Source organism: Grus americana, chromosome 1 (genome assembly GCF_028858705.1).
Source record: "Grus americana isolate bGruAme1 chromosome 1, bGruAme1.mat, whole genome shotgun sequence".
Lineage (NCBI taxonomy): Eukaryota > Metazoa > Chordata > Aves > Gruiformes > Gruidae > Grus > Grus americana.
In genome coordinates this window covers 158,612,013-158,624,461 of record NC_072852.1, presented here as the reverse complement: position 1 = coordinate 158,624,461, position 12,449 = coordinate 158,612,013, and the positions used below count along the sequence as shown (strand labels likewise).

At 35.5% G+C, this 12,449-nt stretch overlaps 1 protein-coding gene across 4 annotated transcripts in view; it reads left to right on the top strand.

Moving 5' to 3' along the window:
- Positions 1-12,449, top strand: part of TPP2 (tripeptidyl peptidase 2) — a 55,736-nt gene that overhangs the window by 35,467 nt on the left and 7,820 nt on the right. For 3 of the 4 annotated variants that reach the window (XR_008578851.1, XM_054838672.1, XM_054838662.1), the window contains 4 exons: positions 6,801-6,952; positions 7,047-7,143; positions 8,040-8,170; positions 9,491-9,698. Coding sequence is in view for 3 of the 4 variants with exons in the window: in XM_054838672.1 (XP_054694647.1) it covers positions 6,801-6,952; positions 7,047-7,143; positions 8,040-8,170; positions 9,491-9,698 (588 nt within the window). In the remaining variant the exon portion in view is untranslated. Of the gene's footprint in view, positions 1-6,800; positions 6,953-7,046; positions 7,144-8,039; positions 8,182-9,490; positions 9,699-12,449 lie in introns of those variants that run through there. The other variant, XM_054838681.1, reaches the window with a different exon arrangement.

Sequence of the window (12,449 nt, the reverse complement as noted above, 5' to 3'; positions counted from 1 at the left end):
TAAGGCTACTGGGTTTTTTCTTGTTTTGTTCTTAAGTTGTAAGGCTGTTTACATTCTTTTGTTTTCCAAGGTACTGTGTTCTGGAGTGACATGCAAAATAGTCAGGATTCTTGTACAGAAATAAGACATAAGAATCATGAATAACACCATTTGTTGCAGTAACCTGTTGTTTTGATAACAGTGAACTGGTGACTGAGCCTGCTAACTTACTCTGGTGTTAGTGTAATAACTGCATGGGAATGTGATTAGGCTTTACAAGAAGGATTTTAATGCACATTGCTGCAATTTTCTTTTCATACTGCATCTGAAAATTACGCAGATCACATTTAGAAAGATGATTTAAAATCCCATGTGAATGTGCAGCTTCCTGATGAATAGAGTATAAAATCTTCACTAAATGAATCTCTAACAAGGGAGTTAAACTCTAATCATAATTTAATTTGCAAAACAAAACCTGTGAAACAGATCCAAGAGATTGCATGTTCTGGTTTTTTCTTTTGTTTTTAGAACAGAGATTTGTGTTGAGATCTGAGCAGTATACCCACCCAAGCCAAAATAAAAACTGTTCTTCTTGATACTTCCACTTATAAGAGGCATCAGTGTACTAGCAGCAAATACATAAAATACAGTGTATTTCAGAGCACTGATCCATAAGAGCTCCATTAGTTAATACATTTTTCTGGGAATGCAACTGTGACACCTTCCTAGTTTACAAGTTTTGAATATTTACCCTGCCCTGTCCTAAGTTTACATGGTGTTAAGATGTTTTCCAGCATGGAAAGCATGTTTATATTTTTGTGACCCAGTCAGTCAAAAAGGTATGTGCACATTTTTCATATTTTTCACAGACAAGTCCAGGTCCTGTTGTAGGATTAGGAGTGTTAATTTACAAGTCCTGTTTTTATTTTTTGTGTGTGTGACTGGTGACTACTCCGTGGAAAGCTTTCTTTTTTTTTTCTTTTTTTTTTTTTTTTTTTTTCTTGTTTTTCTTTTTTTTTCTTTTTTTTTCTTTTTTCTTTTTTTTCTTTTTTTTCTTTTTTTCTTTTTTTCTTTTTTTTCTTTTTTTTTCTTTTTTTTCTTTTTTTTTCTTTTTTTTTCTTTTTTTTTCTTTTTTTTTCTTTTTTTTTCTTTTTTTTTCTTTTTTTTTCTTTTTTTTTCTTTTTTTTTCTTTTTTTTTCTTTTTTTTTCTTTTTTTTTTTTTTTTTTTCTTTTTTTTTCTTTTTTTTTTTTTTTTTTTCTTTTTTTTCTTTTTTTTTTTTTTTTTCTTTTTTTTTCTTTTTTTTTTCTTTTTTTTTCTTTTTTTTTCTTTTTTTTTCTTTTTTTTTCTTTTTTTTTCTTTTTTTTTCTTTTTTTTTCTTTTTTTTTTCTTTTTTTTTCTTTTTTTTTTCTTTTTTTTTCTTTTTTTTTCTTTTTTTTTCTTTTTTTTTCTTTTTTTTTCTTTTTTTTTCTTTTTTTTTCTTTTTTTTTCTTTTTTTTTCTTTTTTTTCTTTTTTTTTCTTTTTTTCTTTTTTTCTTTTTTTTTCTTTTTTTCTTTTTTCTTTTTTTTTCTTTTTTTTTCTTTTTTTTTTCTTTTTTTTCTTTTTTTTTCTTTTTTTTTTCCTTTTTTTTTCTTTTTTTTTCTTTTTTTTCTTTTTTTTCTTTTTTTTTCTTTTTTTTCTTTTTTTTCTTTTTTTTTTCTTTTTTTTTCTTTTTTTTTCTTTTTTTTTTCTTTTTTTTTTCTTTTTTTTTTCTTTTTTTTTTCTTTTTTTTTCTTTTTTTTTCTTTTTTTTTTCTTTTTTTTTCTTTTTTTTTTTTTTTTTTTTTTCTTTTTTTTTATTTTAGTTGAGGAGGGAGGGAACTGGTTAGATTGCACTTATGTGCATGATACTACCAGAAATCCAGGGTGGGCATTTCTGGTTGTTTGAAAGTACTTTTGTTTTCACAGAATGGCTGAGGCTGGAAGGGACTTCTGGGGGTCATCTGTTCTAACCTCCCTGCTGGTGCAGGGCCTCCTGGAGCTAGTTTCCCAGGACCATGCCCAAACAGCTTTTGAATATCTCCAAGGGTGGGAGACTATACAGCCTTTCTGGGCAACCTGTACCCAGTGTTCAGTCACTCCCACTGTGATGAAGTATTTCTTGATGTCCAGAGGGAACCTCCTGTGTTTCTGTTTGTGGCCATTGCCTCTTGTCCTGTCACTGTGCACCACTGAAAAGAGTCTGGATTTCTCTTTACACCCTCCCGGCATGTATTTACACAAATTGATGAGATTCCTCCTCCCCTTTCACCCCCCAAATGCCTTCTCTTATCTAGGCTGAACAGTCCCAGCTTTCTCAACCTTTCCTCATAGGAGACATGCTCCAGTCCATCATCTTCGTGAACCTTCACTGGACTCTCCAGTATGTCCATGTCTCTCTCATAGTGGGGAGCCCAGAACTGGACACAGCACTCCAGGTGTGGCCTCACCAGTGCAGAGAAGGATCACCTTCCTTGTTCTGCTGGTAGTATGTCTGATGCAGCCCAGGACACAGTTAACCCTCTTTGCCGCAAGGGCACATTGCTGGCTTACATTCAAGCTGGTGTCCACCAGGACCCCCAGGTCCTTTCCCGCCAAGCTGCTTTCCAGCTGGGCAGCCCCCAGCATGTACTGGTGCCTGGGTTTATTCTTCTCCAGGCACAAGACTTAGCGGTTCTCCTTGTTGAACTTCATGAGGTTCCTGACAGCCTATTTCTGCAGGCTGTCAAGGTCCCTCTGGATGGCACCTTGTCAGCTACTCCTCCCAGTCTGGTGGCATCTTCAAACTTGCTGAGAGTGCACTCTGCCCCATCATCCAGATCACTAATGAAGACATCGAACAAGACTGGATCCAGTACTGATCCCTGGAGTACACTGCTAGTTGTTGGCCTCCAACTGTGTGCTTCAGATGAGCCCCTCTGGGCCTGGCCATTCAGCAGGCTTCAATCCACCTGACTACTCATCCAGCCCATACCTCAACAGCGTCTCTATTTTGTGTGAAATCAGTTTGAGGTTATGCCAGGAAATAGCTTAATTTTCCACAGAAGATAGTTAATTCTTTTATAACTGGATAAAAATGTCAGTGGGTTCTTTCCACAGAATAAGCAGGTGTCTTTGTTTTACTAGACACATACAACAGAATCATATGCCTAATCCATAATTTTCTACTCATAGAGCTACTCTGGGGAACTTAACTTTATCTAAAAAACCCCCAAACCTGAAACAAAACCCAGAACAACCCTTGGGTATGGGTTTTTACTTAATGTCTTCCTGTCTTCAGTGTGTCTGGACTTAAGGAAAAAAAAAAATCCTTTCTGACTACTGAATCTGTGATATATATGAAGTTCAGAATTCAGTGATGATTTTTGTTGGAATTGATCCCCACAGATGTAGAGACTGTCCTACTGCCGTGGCTTGGGAAGCTGATGTACCCTTAGAAGTGCCCTTGGTCTCTAATGGAGAGGCATGTGCTAAACAACCGTGTGAAAACCAAATTGGTTCTATGCACCTTTCTTCTTTCACAACCTAACTTTTGTAATGCAGTTACAATCTGACTTATTTTTCTTTCCCTTGTCTCCAAGTTTTGTCCTGACCACAGAATGAAAACAGATCGTTGACTTTTTCTGGTCTGTAAGAAGCATTTTTTTGTTCTTTTACATAATGCAGCTTTGAACAGCGATATGTAACAACTAGCTAAGGGATAGAAAATTTCTACATCTTTCTCCCTACTCTGCCATTCTCTCCTCCAGTTTGAAGCAAGAAATGCATTATACTGATACTGATAAGTACTAGTAGAAGACTAATAAATACCATTGTGAAGTCAAATGTAGAAGAATGACTTCCCTTGAGCATTAAGATACTATCCCTGTTTAATCAGAAGGCCTTCAAAAATAGGATGGCTATGGAATGCTTTAAAATACAAATAACAGTAGTTCATATATCTTTTCCACATAAAATACCAGATGTTGAATCATGGGAGAAAAATCTGAATTTAAATCTTTAAACAAAATTAACTGTTAATTAAGCTCTTTTAAGAGGTGACTGTTTAGAGAGCATTATGCTTGTTGATGTATGCAGTTTGTAGTTCTAGTCAAAAGTAAACTCACTGAGGCTTATCAAACTGCACAGAGTACACTTACCAAAGTGCATATCCTATATGCTTCCAAAGTTTTTAATATTGCTTAATTTTTTTAGAGGATAAACAAAGAGCAGCTTTCTCACTAATTTGAAAGTTTCCTTAAAGTCATTTTTTCAGTGGATAATGTGCTTGCTTGCTGCCTTTCTCTGTCTATAGCTCTATATCTTTTTATAGCTATATATTAAATCAAATCTGTGGAATAATTAGAGTGAAATTTGAATAAGAAAACAGATTAAAGCACTGAATTGTGAAGAGTTGCCTTTCCTCTCTTTAATCTGTAATGATGAATGTTTCTGTAATGGCAATGACAGTGTCATTCTGGGATCTTCTGGTATCTAGGGGGTTGCCAAGCTTTACAAATAATGCTGCTGTTTACACCCAGGCTTGAGAAAAGAAAGAAGCCTTCAGTCCATCTTATGGTCTTGTGATAGTTGAGTTAAATGTGATAAGCACCTAAATCTTATTTATCCCATGAAATAAGTTTGATGTCTGTAGAGAAGAGTGCGCCTCTTTTTCTATAAGCTCTTTTGAAAAAGGAAGGTACCTATGTCTGAAGCTCCTTTCAGTGGCCATAGCTTGTAATCCTTGCAGAATCTCATGAGACCAGAACTACCTAGCTGAGAGAATGGTAGCATTTTACCATTGATGGTTTAGCTACATAGAATTAGTCTCTTGAATGAAAGTGTTCATCCACATGAGTGGGAATTTGTTAATCTAATTACTCTTGGTTTGAAACGTAAACCGGAGTAGTAGAGTCTTCTCATATAGACAAGGCTTGAGAGTGCCAAGGCCATGTAGATACATAACTCCAAATATATGTTACCAAGTAAGATCAAAGAGGACTTTCAAGAAGGAAATCCTGAAATATTAGAAGAATATTTCTAGAAAGACAGGTTTCTTAGGAAAGTATTAGTCTCAATAGAGGATGCATTTTAAAAAAGAACGCTGTGAACTACTGATTCAGATTTTAGTACTGAACTAACTTCTGAGGCATCTTAAAACGTTTGGTTTGCTTTAATGAAGTACTTTGTTGCTTTCTACTGTTCTAATTACCTTTGCCAGCCCCATACCATGTTCCTGACTTCTGTATCCTCCACTACATGTGCTTGCTTCCATGGCCTGTTTTGTCATGCTCTCACCTAGGTCTTACTGAAGCCTTACTTAAATGTACTGCCTGGTTATGCACTTCATACTTGAAATGCATGTGTGCAGAATAGTTCCTGTGAAAGCTACACTTTAATGGAGATTAGTGATCTAAACTAGGTTTTAAAAAACAGTGTTAATTTTGTGGTTCATCTGTGATAACATATTAAGTTTTAAGGGAATATTAATGTCACTTTCTCTTACCAGTATTGTTTTCAGTAACCCGTAGCAAGTTGCTGGTCTGTTTGAACTATCAGTTCAAATAAGACTGTTCTACATCAATGTTCTTGAATGGTTTCAGAAGTGTAGTGTTGAAGTCCATTATTTTTAGGTTATGCTTAGCCGTTTCTAACGGTCACCTTTTTAGTCACTATTTAAGTAACCTGAAATAAGTCCATCTTCTGCACAACATTTCATTATGCAACACTGACCTGGTTTATGGAAAACTTACTCCCACAAATGTATTTTGGAATAATTGGTATGAATAATTAAATTGCCACAGCAATTAAGCGCGCAACACAATACTTTGCACAATGTTGCAACGGAGTAATGGTATTTAGAGGATTTAAACTTAAGTGATCTTCTCTGCGAAATATCCTATATGTGAAATAATGTGACGTCCCCTCACTGTTTGGGAAGAGGGTTTTTTAAAAATTGTAACATTAAAACCAAAAACAAAAAACAGCTTCCCCCAGTAATTATAATGTTTTAGAAGCAATGACTGAAATCTTATGCTGGCTTATTTGCAAATTTATATGTAAATCATCTCAGGAAACGAACCTCAGAGCACAGCCTAACATCAGTTAGGATTTTCCTTTTAAATAGCTGTAGCTGATTTTCTCATGGTAATTGTTGTCTAATGTAGCATGAACTGAAACTGTAGTGATGTTTCTATGATAGGGTTTAAAAAAAATCTTGTTTTGTCTACTTAGTTTGAGCGCAGATACAGGTGAAACTGGAAAAGTCTGTAGTAGCAAACTAGAAAACAGTTGACACTGGATGCATCGGCTAATTCAGTAGGCACATGGAAGAAATATTGTTTCAGGAGCAATAAACTTGTGTATCCTATGGCATAATTCATGGTTTTGCTACTGTGGTATTTTTTAGAATTTGGTCGTCTTTATTCATTTGTTTATTGCTGGATTTGTAGGATAGGACCTCTAACTGATCTTTTCCTTTGCCTTTTAACAAGGTTATTTGCTTTTTTATAAGCAAACAAAAAACCTCCACCCTTCTGATTCCCTAACTAGTACTGTGTAAAATTATATGAATAAAAAAAATTTTAGGCTTTCTTGTCTTACACCCAGTGTGTTGTTTTAATATTTACATCCTTTCATTGCTTAAAATAAAAACTTAAAGCAGTTCCTGAATTCTTAATGACTAATACTTTTGCTCTCAGAATCCTTAATCTATGTATGCGTAGCTCAGAGTAGTGGCTTGCTATGATCTAGCTTTTCATATAATAGCATCAGAAGAAAAATGTACTATATCCTTCTCAGTATGTGTCTCTCTTCCCACCTCCAGGATGTCCTTACTGTTCACTATCATCTGATACCATCACCATCAAAGAGTAAAAATGGCAGCAAAGAGAAAGAAAGAGAACAGGAAAAAGAAAAAGATGTAAAAGAAGAATTTGCTGAAGCTTTAAGAGATCTGAAAATACAATGGATGACCAAGTATGTCTGCTGTCATGACTACACAAGCTTGAAGCAGCTGTACAAAAAAATGTCCAGAATCTGTACTTTCATGCTATGTCCTCCTCTCTTCTAGACTGGATACCACTGACATGTATAATGAGTTGAAAGAAGCATTTCCTAATCATCTTCCGTTGTATGTTGCAAGACTTCATCAGCTGGATTCTGAAAAGGTTATTTAACACTTTCTAAACTTGATTGGTCTTAATACATCATGTCGCCTAAAGAACCAAATCTTTCTTTGTACATGTTTGGTCTTGAAGTGACTGCCATAGCTGTACTCAGTTCTATAAAGCAGAAATTCCTAATTAGATTGCCAGCTGCCTCCCCAACTGGCACTGATTTACTTAATCCCACAGCAGAATGAAAGAAAGTATGCCTACTTATAGTGTGTTTGCTTATCACTTACTCCTTGTTAAGTGAAACACATTCTAAGTTTCCTTACTGGTTTAGGCTACAACAGTATTATTCTAATTGGTGGTTAATGAGACAAGTACACATCCCATTCTGCTCCTCTACTGGATTCGTAATTTCTTCTAGCAAAATTGCTCAGGTGGCTGAGGACGGTAACCCCTTGAAATGACACAGCTAAATCCACCATCTGTTACTGTCCTCAAATATGAGAACCATAATCAGAAAAGCTTACATATGTCTGCTTTTTTTTATTTATCTTTAAGATAAACAGCTTTGTGTATGTCAGCAACTTGAATATTTTTCTGTTTATTTGATTCTGAATTTATACTTATTTCTGAAATGAATAACTGCTACCATTATTTAAGAGGATTAATTTGTACTGAAAGGTGTTCTTCTTTCTGTAAGCTCTGCATTTTGCATATGCCCACATCATTTTACAGTTTGTTTTCAGTGAAATGGACTACATATGTGAGAAATCTTGATAAATGCAGACTTCTTACCAGTTTTCTTGAATCAAAAAGTGGAGAAAAGGACATGTTGAATTATCTAACGTTATTTCTGCATACCTTTGCAATTATCCTAGGGTTAGTAGAATCAACAGTCCAGTAGTGTGATTTCATAGTGCTAAACACCTTTTTTTTTATTCTTCTTTTAGGAACGAATGAAAAGACTTGATGAAATTGTTGAAGCTGCAAATACTGTAATCTCTCATATTGATCAGACAGCATTAGCGGTATATTTTGCCATGAAGACTGATCCCAGGCCTGATGCAACTACTATAAAAAAGTACCTACCCAGTAAATAATTTTCTTGCATCCTATTTCTGTAATCTATGTACTTTGTCTCTGCTTATAAGACTTGGAATGACTATAACCTTTTTGAATAAGTTGTGTTACTTTTTGGGGCACGAGTAATTTCAAACTTGACTGAAAAATTATGTTCTCTTATTATATCTCCAGAATGCAGGCACACTGAAACCTGCAAGTTTTTAATTTGAAATATTAAATAAAATAAACAAGGGAGCTTTCAGGATTCAAATGCTTCAGAAAAATGGAGTGTTAAGTTTTTGTATCAAGCTTAATCTCAGATCATATGCACCACTGGAATATCGATATAGAGGCATGTGTTTTGAATGCTACCTGCCTTTTCATAATACTTTGCAACCTTTTGGATCTGTATTTGAAGACAAAATTGACAGCAGTCTAAGTAGTAACTGTGTGCAAAAGATTTCTTTTGTGAAAAGCGTGGTGACCATACTTGTGCTTCAGAGTATTTTTGAGGCCCTTTTTTTTTTCTTTAGTTTTAGATTGTTCCTCTGAATTACTAGTATATATCCTTAGGAAGACAGTATTTTGAAGGTGACTCCCGAGTCTGGAGAACAACTGGTGGATTTCACAGTGTGTGGCATGGTGCTGTTTTAGTCACAACTAGAGCAGCAGTTCTGAAGATTAGGCCCTTAAAATGGGACATGTATATTTGTTGATTATTTTGGATAAAATACCAGATTTCAATTATAAAATTTGTCTGTCTGTCTAGCTATCCTGAATATTTGTGTATAATTCTAGAATTGCTGATATAAAAGCAAAGCTATGGTGTAATAAACTTAGTTCTAAACATTTCTTGGTAAGTTGACCTATTAGGTCATATGGTTGAATCTAACATCTGAAATTGAACACCAAATTCAGTGGTGCTTTAAATGGGTGCAGTTCCTTTGAAGTCAGCAGAATTGTATCTGCTTATGTTAGTCGTGGATTTGACTCTCTGTTTGTAATTCCAAGAACTACAAAGCTGTATTTCTAGATGCTGGCTTATTCAGTTTTAGAATCCTGAGTTGCTCTTGTCTTAAGTCTGAAATGTCTTTGAGGTCTTAGAAGAATGATTGAGCTTGTTTAATGCATAATGTCTCTAGGTAATTTTTTACATTTGGTTTAAATTACAGTAAATAGCCAAGCTTTTAAAGTTATCTTTGTGCTATTTTCATTTTGTGTGTACTAACTGTTATAAACTTCTTAGTTTAAATTCAGTACGGCACTGATTCTGTTCTTAATGAGGTATCTGCAAAAAGTCCTTAATATTTTTCATGCTGGTTTGTTTTTTTTTTTCTAGTGAAATGGAAAAACAGAAGACTACTTTAGTGGATGCACTTTGTCGAAAAGGAAGTGCACTGGCTGACCAACTTCTTCATCTGCAGGCCCAAGAAGGGGCTGCTTCCAGTGATGCAGAATGCAAAGATGAGGATCATGAGACCTTTTCAGAAGCTTTGACAGAGACATTCTGGGAAACAACAAAATGGACTGATCTTTTTGACAGCAAGGTAAGAGCAGAGCAGATTTTTGTCTTGCATGTTGGGTTTTTTGATGGTTTTTCCTGGAATTATGCACTGCCTTTGTGTGCACAGCCTCATACATTCCTCCCTTCTACTTTTTTCATGCTGTCCCCATATGTTGTGCTTCCTTAATGACCTTTTCCCACAGAGGTTTTGCCAAGCCTGTCTAATCCATGGTAAGCCCATCTCTGTGCATGTGAATGTAGAGGTTAAGGGAAGAATATAGAACAGTACCAGATTTCCATGAAAAAGCTGCTTGCTTTATTGAATTGCTTCTTTCTGTACCTTTCAGGGAATATTTTTGATTAACCCCTGCACTGTTCTAGCTGTACACACACAGAAGTCTGTAGCATCCCTACTTTGTGCAGTCCTGCATTCTGTAGCCTCTTCTACAATATGGACAAGAGAAATTTTGCTTTGCTGTCAGTAATGTCTGTAGAGATAAAGGAAGAAATCCTTAGAAATAATTACACTTATATATTTATTAGCACACATTTCCCTGTCACTTCAAGGTTCCTAATCCTGAGATTAAGTTTTTGTCTGCTTCATTCAAGACAGGTATTCCAGAAGAAAAAAAAATCCACTGTAGGTGGTTATGTAGCTTTTAATTTATAGAGTGTATGACTTTGTCTAACTGTTAAGTTGTTGAGTATTAATTAGTTGAGGTACTTAACTCTTGCACATGACTGTGTTTTAGTATAAGATGAAGTGACGAATGTATTTGTTTATAATTCAGTTAAATTGCCAAAGCACTTCAGATAGTTACAAAAGAAAAACTTTGAAATTTAAAAAAAAAAAAAGCTTAATTTCCTTGACAGTAAATAATCTTCCCAATAGGAACTTGTGCTTTAGCTGGCAGCCTGAACAAGAAGATTGATGGTGCTTACCCTCACTTCTTTTCATGTATATATTCTAGTACACCTATATCTCTTCAGCATTCCTCTTCTAATCTTTAACTGATTATAATATCCTGTGGTAGCAGATTTTGTACTTTAATCGTATTGTCTGGCTTCTGATTTTCTTGCTGTCTATTTGTAAATACAGTAAGTACTGTGTTCCAGTATAGTGACCCCTGGTTTACTTCCATCTTTTGATTTTTTTTTTAAAGCTGATGGGAATAATTTCAGTGGAAAAATTGCCAGTATAGACATCTTGTTGGGAGTTTATCACTCTGTTATGGGTCTTTTCAAGACAGATATTAATTCCTGGCACTCTTGATCTGTGTGCTCTGGACCTGGAATGAGTAACTGATTTGAATTGCACAGGTTAGGGATTGAACCAGTCTCTTTGATTGTCTTAACCATGGATTTGTCTAAGTGCATATTCAGGTTTTGCTCTGAAAATTGATGCTTCTGTATGGTTAAATTGGTACTGAAAGTTCAACAAAACCTTTTTGATTTTTGTAGCATTTCATATGGAAATGACTTCCATCCTGTTTATGCAGTATGTTTGTCTGCTTTTCCCTCTTGGTTTTACTAGTCAAATTGAAATCTAAACTGATTGACTGTTGTGAGCCTTACACAGTCACTTGCTCAGTCCCCTACAGTGGAATTGGGAAGAGAATTGGAAAGGTAAAAGTGAGAAAACGTCTGGTGTGAGATAAAGACAGTTTAATAGGACAGAAAAGGGAGAGAATAATAACAATAGAATATACAAAGCAAGTGATGAGCAGCACAATTTCTTAGCACCTGAAGTCGATACTCCACAAAACCCTGAGCTGCCCCGCCTCCTGGCCAACCCCCAGTTATATCTGGAACATGATGTCATATGTTATGGAATATCCCTTTGATCATTCGGGGTCAGCTGCCCTGGCTGTGCCCCCTCCCAGCTTCTTGGGCACCCCCCCGCCTTCTCATTGGCAGGGCAGTAGTAGAAGCTGTAAAAAGTCCTTGACTGCTTGGCGACAACTAAAACATCAGTGTGTTACCAACATTATTCTCATCCTAAATCCAAAACACAGCACTATACCAGCTGCTAGGAAGAAAATTAACTCTATCCTTGCCAAAACCAGGACATAAGGTAAAAAAAAAAAGTTGGAAGGGAAAGAAATACATGCTGCTACTTAAAGCTTTCATATGATTATTGGAACTGAGACTTTTAATTTTTTACTTTTATACTTTGAGGTTTTCTTTTTCTGGAAACACTTTGAAAGGGATGAGGAGTGAGCATAATGTCACTTGGGCCTTGATGGGATTGAGAATTTTGCTTTGAAAGGAGATAGTAGGGCACTAATGATTTTCCCTGATAACAGATTTGGAGAAAAGGACTAGGGCAAAGGGAGTTATTTGCAATTGAGAAAAATCTTTTTTGTTTTTCCTTTTTCCTTTATTACTTCATAGAAGTTTCATGCTTGCTGCTGTTCATATTCTTTCATTTCCTTTACTAATAGTGTCACATTCATCTGGTAGTTTTCTTAAGAACTGGCTGTAGTTAGCAATTACACTGTTCAGACCAGCTGTTTCAGTTGTTAATGCTACAGTTTCCAGCCAATGATGGAATGGTCTTTGGTCATTCAAAATTATAAACATATGTGGTGGGTTGACCCTGGCTGGAGGCCAGATGCTCACCAAAGCTGCTCTATGACTCCCCTCTTCAGCTGGACAGGGGAGAGAAAATATAACGAGAGGCTCGTCAGTTGAGATAAGGACATGGAGATCATTCATCAGTTACTGTCATGGGCAAAACAGACTTGACTCGTGGGAATTAATTTAATTTATTACCAATCAAATCAGAGTAGGA